At 43.7% G+C, this 17,305-nt stretch overlaps 2 protein-coding genes across 4 annotated transcripts in view; one reads left to right on the top strand and one right to left on the bottom strand.

The window, feature by feature from the left end:
• Zdhhc9 (zinc finger DHHC-type palmitoyltransferase 9) overlaps window positions 1–15,865 on the bottom strand; it is a 36,899-nt gene extending 21,034 nt beyond the window's left edge. The window contains exons 1-3 of one of the 3 annotated variants that reach the window (XM_057759595.1): window positions 15,672–15,865; window positions 13,733–14,021; window positions 682–842 (exon numbers count right to left, since the gene is read on the bottom strand). In XM_057759595.1, the coding sequence (XP_057615578.1) occupies window positions 682–842; window positions 13,733–13,899 (328 nt within the window). In that variant the 5' untranslated portion in view covers window positions 13,900–14,021; window positions 15,672–15,865. Of the gene's footprint in view, window positions 1–681; window positions 843–13,732; window positions 14,022–15,233; window positions 15,297–15,671 lie in introns of those variants that run through there. The other 2 variants (XM_057759597.1, XM_057759596.1) reach the window with 2 other exon arrangements.
• LOC130867551 (glyceraldehyde-3-phosphate dehydrogenase-like) lies at window positions 3,642–4,906 on the top strand. The gene has a single exon (XM_057759598.1). The coding sequence runs from the start codon at window positions 3,708–3,710 to the stop codon at window positions 4,707–4,709; it is 1,002 nt and encodes a 333-aa protein (XP_057615581.1). The 5' UTR covers window positions 3,642–3,707; the 3' UTR covers window positions 4,710–4,906.
• Window positions 15,866–17,305: the final 1,440 nt, after the last annotated feature.

The raw sequence follows: 17,305 nt of genomic DNA, 5'->3' as shown, positions 1-17,305 counted from the left end.
ACAACCACTGCTACTGAGCTGGTGGGCTCCAGCTTGCTCCTAGTACTCTCATCATTGACTTTTCACAGTGGGAACTCCCAGGATATCCCCTTTCTAGCCCTGGGATGCTCTGTTTCAATTCACAAAGCCATTATGGCTCCTGGTGGTGTTACATTTCAGTCTCAGAGTTGCAGACTGTAAATTCTGAGCCTGAAATTTCTTTCTTTACTCCTCTGAGTGGTTCCTGGTACCATGGCTGTCCCTTCTCATTTTGCATGACTCCTTGAAGCAGAAATTCTTGCTCTTGGACCCATGAGTGAACTTCAGAAGACCTATGAAATTATATCCCAAGTTGTATGTATATGCAAAGAAGAACATTTTATGGAAAGACAGTTTATAGCTTCCCTCAACAAGCAGATGTCTGATGGGATGGCCTCCTCCAAAAATGGAAAAGACACTCTCTTGGCAACAATTCAGTCAACAAACCCTTTCTTCAACGCAACTCAACATGCGAAAAAAGAAAGCATGTAGCTTTACAGGCTTACTGTAGCTGTCTTACTGAATTCATAGGTGGTCATTTAGGATCTCAGACAGGAAAAGCTGGGATAGTAGTCTGAATCTGTGACTACTATGATGATCCCACTCCCCTATCCAACAGGACCACCACTGTATAACAACTTGCCAACTGGTTACAAGACTCACCTATTTCCATTTCTATGAAAGCTGCTTCATCTGGTAGTGCTCGAGGAATCACTCCAGGGTCACTGAAACTGGTCCTCAACAATGTGGCCATAGAGAAAAGAAAGAGCATGGCAGCAAACACAGGAATGGCAGGAGACAGCTGAACAGCCAGGTAGCGACACCTGAAGAAAGGAATCAATTTAACATTTAATTTTTTATATATCCAGTTATTGCAACTGTATCAATCTGGTCTCCACAAGAACAGCAGATCTCCAGGGCAAAGACTATGTTATTTACTTCCTCTGGATATTCCAAACACTTAAGATGTGATTCTAAATACAATGTAACCTCAATACATACTTAATACTTTTATATGGTCACCTATGCCATATAAAAACAATCTCAAGGGAACTCCCTTATGCCTAAGATAACCCATACCTCTTATAACTCATGCCTCTTTTATCAGGCCTCTAGGAACATTTTGTCTATCTCAAGAAAGGCTGATGCTTGCTAGGGACAGAGAAGTAAGAGCCTAGACTTGTAAACAACATAGGGTACCTTTGCTCTAGGAATATACAGACCTTTTCTTATCCCCTTATCTGGCATTAGGACTGAGTTTGATGAGGAGGAGAAAATATAGGATCAATCAGGAAGCAGGCTCATAGTGGCACACAGAGGGTATCTCAGCATGCTTTAAGACCAGTGAAAACCTTTCAGGCTGCTGATTGACTCTGTAACATCCATTCCTTTTGTCTCCTCAAATAGTTCAGCTAGTAGGTGATGAACGATCATCAGCAATGGAATAAGAAAAGTCCCTAGCGCCACTTTCCAACACAATGTCCATTTCTGTCTTTCCTCATAATGCACCCTTTCCTCTCCATATCCCAAATGAACTCATCTTTCAGGTCCTAGAAACATCACTGTCATCAATGCAACTACAACTTACCATATACCAGGCACTGTGCTAACTACTTTTAAAATACCTTGTTTCATCCAATTCTCACACCAAAGCTACAAGGTAGGACCCTTTATATTTATTGATAGATGAAGAATTTGGGACTTAAAGAAGTCTTGTCTCCTCCTAAAGGCCTATGCGAAGCAGCATTCTCCCTTCCCTCCTGCCAGCAGCTTCACTGTGAAAGCCCTGCATTATTTCCTACCTCATTATCAGTATGTTGATTTTATATCCCTCAACTTGACTTCTTAAGAGTAAGAAACTGGTCTCATAGGACCTTGGGTTCAAATTCTGGTTCTACCAACTCCCAACTGGGTGATAGCTAACATCAGTTTCCTCATTTGTAAAATGGGGATAGTAGTAGTATTTCATGGGGTCACTGTGTAGACCCAATGCACTATTATAAAAAGTTCAAGAAGTGTATTTGATGTATATAAACCCTGAATAAATGACCTCTATTAGCATTAGCATCTGACTGTATATTTGATAGATCTTCATTCAAGTAAAGGAACAAAGAAACTATCAATAAATACTTGTTGATCTGACCTGACTATCAAACCGAATGAATGAGAGTATGTGATGAGCATTATCACTGACCTATTTTTAGCCATCTCCTCCTGAGGCACATTTCTTCTTGAAAATAGAGATCCTCACTGGAAGCAGACTATAAGTGGATGAGCAAGGAGCAGAGGAAGAGCAGAGAAAGTACACTGAGGGAAAAGCTTACTTCATCAGCATGGAGAGTAAGCAAGCCACAGTCTATTCAGGGCAAATGTTTTAACTCCAGGCTGTATGTTTGCTCTAGTTGCAGAACAACTCCCATGGGATGTTTCCCTGCCTCCCCTCCACAATATAAGTACACAGGGTGGGGGTGTGAACTCACTGTTAAATTAGGCTAAGTAGTATTTATAATGAAAGTGAGCATATGTACTGAACCTGCAAAATGATTTCAGTGGCCTTTTGTTCTTTTTAAAACATAATTTGTGGTCTTAGCTTTCTTTTTAACAATTTACTGCCTTCTTTGAAAAGTCAAAAGGGCATTGGGGGAACATGTCAAGAACTGAAGGACCTGGCAAATGGGTTCAGGGCAACTAAGGGCCATGACTATTACTAGTTTGTAAATTAATTTCTTTTCCATTCCTCCCTTTGCAGGAACACACAATCAAAAAGTAAATTCAAAAACAAAAGTCACCCCCACTTGCCAGAGACCCAAATGACACAGAGGAATCATGAAGCCATGTTTCATGAGCAAGCCAAGCACAACCACTACACTAACAGAAAACAACTATCTTCCTAGTCTCTGATCATCTATAAGATCACTCTTCAAAACAAAGAAGCAATGTCTCCAGGACTAACTGCCCTGAGTATAGTTTCCAGTCAACACAGACGAGGGAAATCGCATGGGGACCCACCCATAAACAAAGAGCTACAGGCAACTGAGGAATGCTAAGAGCAGGAGAAAAATCTCCCACCCCAGGGAAGAGCCCTCTAATTGGTTATCTCATACTAAACGGACAGAGCAGGGTGTGTGTGTGTGTGTGTGTGTGTGTGTGTGTGTGTGTAACAATTAAATAGAAAGAGGCCATAATTTCTAGAGGGAGCAAAAGGGTGGTTCATGGGAGGGGTTGGAAGGAAGAAAGGGAAGGGGAATGATGTAATTAAGTTTTTTAAAGCTTTAAAACAGCAGAGCTATGATTATCCACCAAAAATGAGGTTGCTTCTTTTTTAAGATTTATTTATTTGTATTTCATGTGTATGTGTGTTTTGTATGCATGTAGGTATACATGCTATGTGCATGCTTGGTGTGCCCTTGGAGGTCAAAAGAGGGTGTTGGATCCCTGGAACCAGAGTTATAGATGGTTATGAGCCACCATATAGATGCTGGGAACCATCCCAGGTCTTCTTCAAGAGCAGCAAGTAATTTTAATCACTGAGCCGTCTCACCAACCCCATTTCTTTTTATTTAAGAAAAAAGACATGGAGCTAGTAAAACAACCACCAAATAAAAAAAAAAATCAAGGCTCTCTGCTCCTCCCTGTTCTAGAGACAGCCGCTTCTTTTCGTGCAGTGCCAGCCTCATTCCAGAGACACGATGGTGAAGGTCGGAGTGAACGGATTTGGCCGTATTGGACGCCTGGTTACCAGGGCTGCCTTCACTTCTGGCAAAGTGGAGGTTGTTGCCATCAATGACCCTTTCATCGACCTCAACTACATGGTCTACATGTTCCAGTATGACTCCACCCATGGCAAGTTCAAAGGCACAGTTAAGGCTGAGAATGGGAAGCTTGTCATCAACGGGAAGGCCATCACCATCTTCCAGGAACGAGATCCCGCCAACATCAAATGGGGGGATGCTGGCGCCGAGTATGTTGTGGAGTCGACTGGTGTCTTCACCACCATGGAGAAGGCTGGGGCCCACTTGAAGGGTGGGGCCAAAAGGGTCATCATCTCCGCCCCTTCTGCCGATGCCCCCATGTTTGTGATGGGTGTGAACCATGACAAGTATGACAATTCCCTCAAGACTGTCAGCAACGCTTCCTGCACCACCAACTGCTTAGCCCCCTTGGCCAAGGTCATCCATGACAACTTTGGCATCGTGGAAGGACTCATGACCACAGTCCATGCCATCACGGCCACCCAGAAGACTGTGGATGGCCCCTCTGGGAAGCTCTGGCGAGACGGCCGTGGCGCTGCCCAGAACATCATCCCTGCGTCCACTGGCGCTGCCAAGGCTGTGGGCAAAGTCATCCCAGAGCTGAACGGGAAGCTCACGGGCATGGCCTTCCGTGTTCCTACCCCCAATGTGTCCGTCGTCGATCTGACATGCCGCCTGGAGAAAGCTGCCAAGTATGACGACATCAAGAAGGTGGTGAAGCAGGCATCTGAGGGCCCACTAAAGGGCATCCTGGGCTACACTGAGGACCAGGTTGTCTCCTGTGACTTTAACAGTGACTCCCACTCTTCCACCTTCGATGCTGGGGCTGGCATTGCTCTCAATGACAACTTTGTAAAGCTCATTTCCTGGTACGACAATGAATTTGGCTACAGCAACAGAGTGGTGGACCTCATGGCCTACATGGCCTCCAAGGAGTAAGAAGCCCACCCTGGACCACCCATCCCAGCAAGGACACAGCAAGAGAGAGGCCCTCGGCTGCTGAGCAGTCCCTGTCCTAACTCAACCCTTGACACTGAGCATCTCCCTCACAGTTTCCATCCCAGACCCCCAGAATAGCAGGAGGGGCTTAGGGAGCCCTACTCTCTTGAATACCATCAATAAAGTTCATTGCACCCCTCAAAAAAAAATCAAATCAATGCTGGCCCCTGCAAAGAAGGACCAATGCTTAACTAAGTCCAATTTCAACACCTGCTGTAGACTAGACAAAAGACAACTTCGATTTGAATTCTACTACTCCATCAAGGATAAAGGTCTCTGTAGTCTCCATACAGACTATCTTCTGCACCTGCTAAAACAATCCATTCTGTATGTCAACAAGCACACAACAAGCTCATTGTATTATTCTCTTCCAGAGATGAGGCTACTGGCAGTCAGTTGTCCCTAGTAAGTGGGCGTGGTTAGAAAGGGAAATGGGGGACCAGCAGGCCTTTCTACTCCAAGTAAGAGAATATGTCAAAACTAAGAGTATTGTGAACTACAACCTATGTTATCTCACTTCTAAATAAACATGTTTAAGTAAAAACAGCACCCTAAGTAAGGAATGGTGGCATATGCCTGTAGTCCCAGTTACTCAAGAGGCTGAACCAGGAGGACTGTTTGAGTTTATGATTTCAAGACCACATTGGCAATACAGAGAAACATGTGTACTTTTTTTAAAAAAACAAAACAAAATTCCCTCAATGTGGAGAGGTTGGTCAGAGGTCACATAATTTCAGAAAGGAAGAATAGATTCAAGAGACCCACCACACATAATAGTGACTATAATTAGTAACAATAATAAAAATGGTTGAAAGTAGATTTTAAGTGTTCTCTGCACAAAAAAATATGTCTACGAAATACTATATATGTTAAGGAGATTCATTTTAACCATTCTACAACATACACATGTATCAAAATATGTTGTTCACTATAAATAGAGTTTGTACTTGCCACTTTACAAACATTTTAACCTTATTTTAGTTCCATGGCTGCAGTAAGCTGGAACTCTCTTTGACAGGAATAAGCTCCATGAAAATTTAGTAGTAATTCCCCAAAGTCAAGGTAACCTCAAACTTCACTAATTTGTCTCAGAGAAATACTTGCTGTGTCATCAATAAACAAAAGCTAATTGATTATTAAACTCCCTCTACTTTCCATCTCTATCATTTATTGGAATAAAGATATCCACATTCTCATGGAAACAGAAGTCCCTTTTGTCTTCCAAGTACCAGGAGGCCTTCCTCCTTCCAGCGGTTAGAAGTTCCCATTCTTACTTTATAAATAAGCCATGTGCCCACTAAGCATTCATTTCTGATACCTGAAAGGGCATTATCATTTTCAAATATCCTCTCCCAACTCCTTAACTGACCTCCGGTTTCCATAGCTGGGCTAGAATACTGGATTCCCATATGTTCCCATGAGCCACATGCTGGTACTGACCAGCAGTATCCAGCAGTGCCAGGCAAGGCTAGTGCATCATGTCCCATGCCCCACCCCCAGCATGCTAGTTCATCAGAGGAATGATAGTAATGGCACAGAGTTCAATTCACTTGAAAAAAAAAATCTCAAAATAGATTCATGAGTGGAACTGGTAAGAGACCAAATAGATTCTGTGTTAGGGCTCTGCCTCACAGACTGCAATCTTGGATTGTTCTATATAACATTCTGCCTCTAAGTCCCTAATAGCTTTCTTCCTACATTTTTAATGCTTTGTTTGTTCTTTTTATCAGTACAATCAATAAGCCAACAAGTATTTATTGGTCTAACAACTGAAGAACAAGAAAAATGGGAGCTAATTTTGTTGGGGAAAACATAACTAACATATGAAACAGCTAAAGCATAAGATGAGACCAATAATCAAGTGTTAGAATGGTGATTCAGACTCTCTGGACTGTAAGTGGTCAGGAAAGAGCTCTCTTGGGGAGCTGGTGGCTGTTGAAACTGTTCCAACAGCAGCTGTTAAAGAAGAGCTGTGCTTTTAACAGCAAGCAAGGCCTAAAGATCTAAGCCCAGTGATGTCCTTTGATCCACCATGATAGAAATAACACTTCATTTTACTTCCTCCCAGATATGGGTGGATAGTTGTCTCCTTATTTACTACTTACTGGCATACACTGAATGTTTCTGTTTCCACAAAATTCATGTTGAAATCCCAGCCCCTGATTCAATAGTATCTGCAGAGTCCTTGGTAAATGATTATGTCACCTAAGTCTCCATCTTCATGAATGAGATTAATGACTCATATTAACATTATGAGTCATTTGCCTTTCTATGATATGAGAAAATGACAAGAGGACAGCCATGTCTAAGCTATGAAATAGGTCCTCACCAGACCCCAATTCTGCCAGTACTTTCACTTAAAGCCCTCTAGCCTCTAGAATTGGAAGACAGATTTCCATCGTTGAGAAAGCATAGTCTATAATAGCTTGTAATGGCAGTCTAAACAGACTAGCAAGAACTACCTCTAGAGAAAATAATCATGTAGAATTAGCACCCAGAACACATTTTCAAGGTTATCATAGCTACACTCAGAGTACTGAAAGAGAAGACGTCCTCTTCAACACTAAAAACTTAATTGAAAATTAACCTCCAGACATTTTGCTACAGAAAGGTCAGAGGAAAAAGCATAACCCTCATTTGCTTCAGTAGAAATGGAGAACATTAATCAAATATTCTATTCTGTGGTGGTAAAAATTCTTTTTGAGGAGATACATAATCTGTACCTGTAGATACAAAATCTACTCAGAAATTGCCAAATGTTAGTTGTAATGACAATTTTTAAACTTCAATCATAGTATACCCCTGCTTAAGAACTTGGTACTGCTGCCAACTATGTGTGTGTGTATATATATATATATATATATATAGTCCCAAGTTCACAGACCAGTATTCCAAGATCTTCCATTAACTAGCCTTATCTAATCATCATCTCAAGGCTCCTGCCTTTTCATTGCTCCATCTCAGAACCATCCCACTAATTATACTGAATTACCTAGCTTCCTGATTTGGCAAGAGACACAAGGTGCCTCCTTTGTTCATTCTTAAACAATACTAGCTCTGACATCTCTGAGGAAGAACACTTCTGAGGTCTCTTCTCTCCTTGAGTGAGCATCTTAACTCATGTCAGATTGCCAGGAACATTTTAGCTCTTTGTGCTCACCTTTTCCAATATAGAGAATTGCAGACTTAATTAAGATTCATTCTAAACTGGCACGGTGGCTCAAGCCCCACTATCCTAGCACTCAGGAGACTGGGACAAGATGGATCACAGATGAAAGGTCAGTGTGGGCTACGTAGAAAGATTCAGGCCAGGCTGGGATAAGTAGAGCCTTTCTAAAACAAACAAAAATACAAACAAATGACTCGCTCTCATTCTTGACTCTGGTTTCATATAATTGGGAAGCTGAAGTAGAAGGCTCACGTGGGTTCAAAGTCATTTGAACATAAAGAAATTGCCATCTCAAGAAAAGAAAGGCTATAATCCTCTGGGGGGGGTAGGAGTGCAGCTAAATAGAACACTTGTGAGGCCTTAGGTAGTATAGAAAAAACAATATTCATCTAGGTGAAATTTTAAAAAATATTTTCAAAACAGATTGACAGTAAGTAATGCCATTATCACAAAAGATGGTGAAGAGAATAAGCCATACAAAGGAATCCTGGATGACAGAACCATTGGGAATTATTAAAGGAAATAAAATAGTTTGGGAGACTCATCTTCAAGGAACATGCATTATCAGAGTTACACCTAGGGATGTAGCTCGGTTGCTATCCTGCCTGATGTTCCATCCTCAGCACCACATAAAACCAGATATGGTGGCACCTGCCTGCAATCTTAGCACTCAAGAGAGAGAAAGGAGGATCAAGAGTTCAAAGTCATCCTCAGCTACATAGTACATTTGAAACCAACCAAGGCTGCATGAGACCTCATCTCAAAAAAAGAAAAAGTTAAGTTTAGCTAAGAACTGTAGTAGAGCCGGGCGGTGGTGGCGCATGCCTTTAATCCCAGCACTCGGGAGGCAGAGGCAGGCGGATCTCTGGGAGTTCGAGTCCAGCCTGGTCTACAAGAGCTAGTTCCAGGACAGGCTCCAAAACCACAGAGAAACCCTGTCTCGAAAAACCAAAAAAAAAAAAAAAAAAAAAAAACTGTAGTAGACTGATATCAAAGAGGTCAATGGCCATTATAGTGTTCCAAAACTTCCATTTGGTTGCTCAAGTACCAAGTACAAAACAGCTCTAACCCACATAAAGTACAAGACTGACCTTCCCAGAGCAACTCGCAGAGGAACACTCTCTCGGTCAGAGGTCATGATGGTCACCTTGACCTCATCTCAGTCTCGGTGAAGAATGCTCTTCAGGATAGACAGTAGATTTCTACCATGTCAAGCTGGGACTTTGGTCTCTGTGATACTGTATTTCCTTAAACCTGGTTAACTGTTGCCAGATCTGCTTTTTCTACAGAGTCATGAGTACCCACAGAGTGTCTAGGTAAGGAGCACACTTTGCTCAATCTTTCTCCCAGCAATTTTCATACTGGAATCCAGACCAAGGAGTGGAAACAGAGACAGTAATCCTTCATGAACTCACAAAACATCTTACATTTTAAGTGCTCACTTAGTGATAGGCCACTGTGCTCCTGCAAGGATGCCGTGCCAAAATGTTGTCAGTTTTCTACAAAATACTCCTTGGTTTCCTAGGAGCATGAGCTTAGGAGATTTAGCATTTGGCATCATACTTTAATAATTTGAATGTCTTCAGAATTGCATAGCCAAAAGAAAAGCAGTCAACAGATCTTGAATTAGCTTACTTCTGTGGGCCTGATTTCCTGAACCACAAAAAGGATTGGAGAGAGTCTCCAGAGCTCTTTATAACTCTACCATGCTATGATTCTGTGAGTCAAGACTGGAATTTTAAAAGCTTCCAGAAATTCTCCTGGCAACATTTACTGACCACCTACTCCAGTGTAAATCACCACAGGGGTTACAGGCACAGGAGATAACACCTGAGCCTGAAAGAGCTTGAAGCTCTGCAGACACATGAAGAGTGCAAGCATAACAAAAAGAGAAAAACAGCCAGGCTGGGTGTGGCAGCACAGACCTCTAATCCCAATACTCGGGCTGGAAGCAGGAGGAGGATCAGGATCAGGAACTCAAGGTCATCCTTAGCCAAACGAGAAATTCAAGGCTGTCCTGAGCTACCTGAGATCCCATCACACACAGAAAATCAAAGAAAGAACTCAGAAATGTAAGACATGCCACATTATTGTACAATGAGCAAATGTACAGTTAAAGGAACTTGAAAGAGGAGGGAGGAAAATCTGGGTGTGCTAGAACTGAGATTAATTACTAAGCAATAACATAAATCTCTTTTCTAGTTTATCCGATTCAGTGACTTCTCTTCTAATATGCACACCCATGGTACCCATGGGGACTAGTCTGACAAATAAAAAAAAGGTCTGACAGCACCTTTATTCAATTTCTTCCACATCTAGCACACAGAGAGCATCAGCACCAATCACAGCAGCAAGGCACTACTATGTAGGGGTCAAGAGTCATACATAAAAAGTCTGGAGACTTTGACCCCACTAGAAATTCAGTCAGATAGTTAAAAGAGAACGCTTATAAAGTTCATTTCAGAAGACAGTGTGTTTGATCCTTTTCCCAGGTCTACACTTCATCAGGAAGTTGATTTAAACCACCTAATCACCAAAGCTTTTCAGTAGCTGGACAGCTCGCAGGTTATCGGTGTCACTCTGCTGTAATGTTCTGGTGGAAGCTGGACAGGGTTTGAGCAAAAGGGCTTCAATATTGTTCCTTGTGCTGAAAGCTAAAACTTGCATCCACAAGCACATTTCCTAAATACCTCGCCCCCAGAATTAATCAGAAAATCCTTTGTCTTTATGCATTTTTACAACTTTCACTCCACTTTTAAATGTATATATGCTTACCACAAATACAACTACCGATTGGTAATCTATACTCCCCTTATGCACCCTCACATCCTTTCAGACACAGTTATTCAGAATTCCAACAGAGCTACCACTTCACACAGAATTTCCAATCTGTGACAGCAACCTTAAGGGATGGCCACCAAACTTCTTCAGAAATACTTCTAACAATTTGGTGCTAACTACTCTCAGGTGAATGGTCTTTTAGGTTGCTTTAGGTATCCAACATGTAACCTGTTCACTGAAAATTACACATCTCTCCTTTGAACACTCAAGATTTGGAAAAGCAAAATCTCAAAGTGCAAGGCTGGCACTAGTACCAACAAGGCACATTTTTTTCATGAAGGGAGCACCCACATGACTGACCAGAATGCTCAAACCATCTGGATGGCCCACAGCTAGGCTAAACACAGTCATAAGTCTGTTCACACTTGTTCCTAAGCACCTGCTGCCAACAGGATCTGGTTGATAAAAAGCACATCCAGATGTGTATCAAGATTTGAACTACCTTCCTGGGTGGCAAAAATGTGACAGTTAGAGAACAGGGAATCTAGACTCACAGATAATTTAAGAATGACATCAGGAAGCAATCTGTGAATTCAAATATGCTCTCCTATCACTTCTTGGTGTTTTGGTTAAAATCGAATGTAATGTCAAATGTCATCATCAGCTGCCTGAAATTAGAGACTAGATCTGCTTTCCTTGGGTCTCATCACATTTTAATACTAACATTAGGGCCCCAACTCTGGCTTCCAAACCCTACTACCCTCCACTATTTGCCTGAGAGTAAATTATAGACTAGTCTACCAGAAAAAAAAGACTCAATTCCTCGTTCTTATGTTGCTGGACCTTGCACAGCCTACCATTAGATAGGTACAAAGTAGTCACCACTTTGATTATCGATGTGCCTGCATATGGCAAACAGACACATGCACATGCATGCACGCGCATGCACGCACGTGCACGCATACACACACACACACACACACACACACCAGATTCTACCTTATTAAAAGCATTCATGACCTAAAAGCATTCATCGCGGGAGTCCTCTTTTCTTTGGTCAGATTTACACTTCCCCATTCCACTAAGCTAACACATTTACTTCCTTCTCTCCTCCCTCCCCCAGCCTTTACTTTTGAAATATTTACTCTTTCAAACAGACAGCTGAAACTCGGAACAGTTTTACAAAACTTCGTGTCTACAGAAAAACCCCAAGAAATAACTTTGAAATGGGAGTTGTCTTAGAAGAAAACTTATCAAGCTTCTGTTGAACAGTAATTTAGCTAATTAGAAGCTTCATCCCATGGGCAGTTTTCTTCAGAGGTCTTCAGGGGCCTAAGTGGAACAGATCCAAGGCACAGTCTCTTTAAGCCTTCCAGGTACAAAAACAGGCCCAAAAGCCACAGTTCTAAATCCCATGTTTCTCTGACCAAACCACAGGTTTCCTGGACCCAGAACTACCAAGTCACTCAGAGCCTGAAAATAAGTTTCATCTCTGTCGTGAAAGATTCCAATCATAAATATCTAAGAGCAGAGGTGGGGGGGGGCAAAAGAAGACAGAGGGAGAATGACAGCAGGATTCAACTTTGTACTTCCATCAAGAAGACAAGCAGGAACGAAGCAAGAAAAATGTAGAAAGAAGAGTGAGCTGAAGGAAAACAAACTGTTTTGTGCTATGTATAACCCTCCTGGATGCACATGTTCACTTGTAACCCACATAAGCACATGGTGATGTATACACACACACACACACACACACACACATACACACTGAGTTGTAAAACTCAGAACGGAAAGCAGGTAACAAGCTTTCAGCAGCCTAACTTCATGGAAAACCTCCACCAAGTCAGTGGTAATAACAACAAAAGGACCTTTAACTAAGAGTTCATTTGATCTTATTTTACCAGCCCTGTTATAGAACATCATAACACTCTTCCCACTGCTGTTACTCAAACCAGATGCAATCATCAAAAGTCTAGCAAAGTTGCCCCCCAGTCACTCTGAGATGCATAGTGAAAGCCTCTAGCCCTTAGAGAAAGACAAAAGTGAGTCTCAATGATCTGGAGCTCATTTAATGACTTACTCAGTTTGGCCAAGGAGCCCCCTTGGCACCTTCCAGCCACACCCCAGCATGGGAACTCTTATTTCCAGGTCACCCATGAACACAAGCCATGGCAGGCTCATAGCAGGTGTGGCCTCGGTAGACACGTGTACACCTCTTAGTTCCTCAAGGTCCTCCTTGACACAGTAATCCCAAAACAATTAGCACTGCTCCCATTCCTAGTGAGACTCACTCTCAGCATACCCAGTTGTCATGCCACAGTGCATGAGACTCCCAACTGGCCACCTCCCTGGAGCAGTGACCTATACATACAACGAATAGCGTCTCTGGCACTGGGTGTCACATCACAGAAAAAAATAATTCCAAGGCTAACATTAGGCCTACATAGAATGTTTATTTTTTTTAATACTGAGTGAATGGGGGGGGGAGAACAACCACACTTCAAAAGCACCTATATGGCATTCCCACAGCTCCTTTGTGATACAGCTGATGGTGGAACCAATCTTCAGGTTCCCAGTTCAGTTTTTCAATTTAACAGCTAAGTAAGAAGTAGGCCTTATAGAAATAGAATCCAAAATAGCAGATTAAGTGGATATTGTTGAGAGGTGTTATAACAATGAGGGCTACTCCCAGATCTGGGAGGGGTAGAGAAGAAGTAATTTGTTACTAAGTTACTGTCAATGAAAGAAGGTAAATAATTAAGACAAACCCCTTGTTTGTCAGGGGTTATCCCCACCAGTGCTATGAAGTTGACATTAAAGTCCCTGGTCTTTTTAGGGAGTATGTATTCTACTATAACCACAAAGCAGTGAATTCAATAGACACAGCCTATAGACACTGTTCATGAAAAGAGTGAAATCATGCAAGAGCCACCACACATGCCCAGGAAAGACAATTTCATTCCTTGGACCCAGATTAACCATCATCAGACAACCGTAGTCAATGAAAACTCACTCGAAGGCAAAGAAGAGTGTACATGTCCCCAGGATGAGGAAGAGGGTCAAGTAGAAGATGCCCTTTTGCCGGGCCATCATGACGCGGCCATCACAGCAGAAGGTGTTCCTGCCTGGGAGTTTCTCCCATTTCCGTGTCACCTTCTTTCTTACCACCATCACAGACATGATTGGAGATCCTGGTCCAAACGGGCTTTGTGACTACAGGAGAGCAGAAACAGAGGCTGAGCCCAGCTTTGAAATCACGGCGTCTACTATTGTTGCCACTGGGTCAAACATTATCAAGAGCCCTAAAATAAGAAAAGGGGGGAGGGTGAGACAAGAATAACAAAATGCAACTGAACCCTCATTACCAGAGACAGAAAGATGAGCACTGCCTGAAGGAGTGGAAATGGGGAGGTCCGAAGTTTTTATTTCTAATCTGTGTTTGTTCTCTAAAGAGGAAAACAAACAAACACAACAGTTCTCCAAAAGGGGAGGAGACTAGTATATTTAAATAATAAACCCCGTTTCCAAAGTAATGCTGACGATTTGGTTAATCCTGAGTCTTGGAAGGAAGCAGGAATTCTTTGTGTCCATCCTAATTACTATATTTTACAAAGAAGTAAACTGAGGACCAATGAGATGAAATAACATATTCAGGGTCATGCAGCAACAAAACTGAGACAAGAAAGCATGCGCACTGACTTCCAGTCCCTGGTACTTTCCACTACACCCCTATATTATTTAGTCTTCATTAAGACACCTATAATAACAGTAGTAGGCTTTTGTTATTCTTGTTGCTGTCTGTCCCTAAGTAGCCCTTCCCATCCCTCCTCCAGTCCTTCACCTTCTTTCTTCCGTTAGTCATTCAAAATATCCATTACAGGAGGGAACAAGTAACCCTGTGGCTGGGGTAAGATGTTCTGAGCATTCTGTACAGAACACACACACTGTATTTACCCGAACCAGATTTCCCCTAATCAAACCTTTTGCAACTTCCCGAGTCTGAAAATGAAACAGTCTTGCTGGTCTAGCCCCACGTTTGTGGGACTCTTAATAAACCACATCACCCTGTAGATAAAAGGCTTTCTTTACCAGGAGAGATTCCAGGATGGTTGGTAACTGGGATGGGGTGAGGGGTGCCTGAGGGCGCTGGCAGTGGCTAAGGTAAGTCCCTTGGGGGCTTTCTGGGACATTTCACCAATACCAGCTCAATTCAGCATCCTGGATTTCCAGGCCTAGCCTTCCCACTCACTGTCACCCCCTTCTCTTCCTCTCAGGTGTGGGGCTGTGTCCTCTATTTACTGGCACCACATGCCCCATGCTGGCAAGAATGAGGCGGAAGCCTGCAGCCTGATGAGCAAGAAACAACCAGCTAGAGATCATTCTGGAGCTAGAAGAGGGCAAAGGTCCAAAAGAGGACTAAAAGCTGAGCTGCGAGATGGAAAGGTGAAAGGCGCTGGGAAAGGGGAGGGGGGCCCCAGAGGTGCAAAGATCACTTCCTTTGTGTAAAAACTAACCTGGAAAACAATCTCCTCCTCAGAAACTGACCCAGCAGGAGAACACAGACTAGGAAAGGGAGCCCAACCTGGGAGGAGGAGGAAAATGAAAATCCGTCGGGAAGCAGCGACCGGCTTCAGCAGCCCGAGTGCCAGAAGCCAGGGCTATGCAGCAGCAGGCTCGGCCTCTCAGGAGGCCCGCCCTGTCTCCTCCGCCACGCAGCCGACCACCGCCCCAGGCTGACTGGGACGCGCGCCACATCCACACGCACACGCGTCCACAAGCTCGTACACACTCACACACGCCCCGCCACGTGTAGTCACCCCGGGCCAGGGGCTTGGCAGCTGGCGAGCTGAGCAGGGCGGTGCCAACGTCCCCGGGTGCCAGCGGAGCTGAAGTGGGATGCAGCCCTCCAGTCAGCCGAGCCCGGAGACCCCCCCACCCCCACCCCTGCTTACCTGAATGAGAGAGACCGAACTCGGCCGGCAACTGAGGACAGAAAGTGCCCTGTCCCTGGGGATCGCGTCAGCCGCCAAAGGTGCTAGCGACTTCTCCCTGACAGGGAGGGTGCCTCCTCCTGACAGGGGGCCCCAATGGTCGGGGCCCTAAACCAGCTGTGGCAACCGCCCACCGCTGGCGGAATGGAACGCTCCTCACGTCACCAGGTCGCTCCAGTAGTTGCTCGTCTTCCATTGGCTGAATGATCACAGGGCCTCCAGCCCGCCCCTGCCGCGTCCTGCCATTGGCTACTTCGAACGCCACTCCGGAGCGGCTCCGCCCACTCCCCCACCCATCTCCTTGCTACAAGCCCACCTGCCAAGCCACAACCAGCCTGTCTCTGGGGCCTGAGCGCCAGGATGTGGAGTGTTCCCTTCTATTAATATAGTTACGCAAAAGCGGAGGCGAAAGGTAGTGTGGACCGGGCAGGGGAGGAGCCAAAAGCAGGCTCCCCACAAACACACGGCGAGATGCTGAAGCAACACGAGCTCACAGATCCGGGCGCTCACCCTGAATTAGGTGTGCCCTGGGCCTTTCCAGTACTGTTTGCCTTAAAATCGACCAAGGTCTGTTAATGGGCATCTCCGTGTTAAGTTCTTTGCTTCCCAAGCCCCACCATTCAGGAGCCAGGGACTCCGATGCAATCTCGAAAGCTTTCAGAAGAAAACAGAAAGAAAAAAAAAAAAGATGATAAAAGAAATAACCGTCTCTGAGAACGTCCTTCTGTGATATTGAAAATAAGTAATTGACATTAAGGGAGCTGGGGAAACTCCACTGAGACAACATAAATACTCCCAGGTAGATAATGAGGTAAAGATTGCCAGAAGGTAACTAATTTCTATTAGAACCTGAGGTCTTGTTGGGTGTGGTGAGGCAGAAATAAGTCAGTTTCTGTAGGTATGAAGCCAGCCTGGTCTACATGACGAGTTCCAGGCCAGACAGGGCTACATAGTAAGACCCTGTTTCAAAGGAACAAAACAAAAGAACTGGAGATATTATGATAATTAAGGGAGGGGCATCCAAGGCACAATTTTCATACATCCAGCAGATTGGCTCTTTCCTTCTGATGCCTCCTCTGCAGTTACTGCCTTGGCTCTCAGTTGTGGTGAGGAGCATCATTTAGAGATGGAAGACGACAGGAGTGAGGAAAAGAGCTGAGAAACACAGCATTATATTATAGGGTGGATGTTACAAGGCACCACGCCTGTTTCCACCAGCATGCTTGCTTCTTGCCTTCCAAATAATACCAAGGATAATTTAAAGTGGTCTGTTCTTGCCTGCCACACTATGTTACCAGCCTAGGTTTTCCAGAGCTTGACCAAAGTTTCCCTAGGGTCACAGTAGTCGGAATTTGTATAGAGGTGACTGCCAATGCTCTCCTAAAGGCAGTTTTGTGATAGATTTAATGAAGGACTACATCTATGGTTCAAGAATTAGTCTTCCTTTATAGTATTTTGGTCCCACATAATATAAAATAAAAACCTTTATAATGATAATTATTCTTGACACGTTCATGACATCTTTCAGTCAAAAATTTTAGAGGATTTCAAAATCATGACCCAATTGTATTACAAGAGAGATGTGTTATAACTAA

This window comes from Chionomys nivalis, chromosome X, assembly GCF_950005125.1.
Source record: "Chionomys nivalis chromosome X, mChiNiv1.1, whole genome shotgun sequence".
NCBI lineage: Eukaryota > Metazoa > Chordata > Mammalia > Rodentia > Cricetidae > Chionomys > Chionomys nivalis.
The sequence above is the reverse complement of the archived record's forward strand: the minus strand, read 5'-3'. Positions and strand labels throughout refer to the sequence as shown.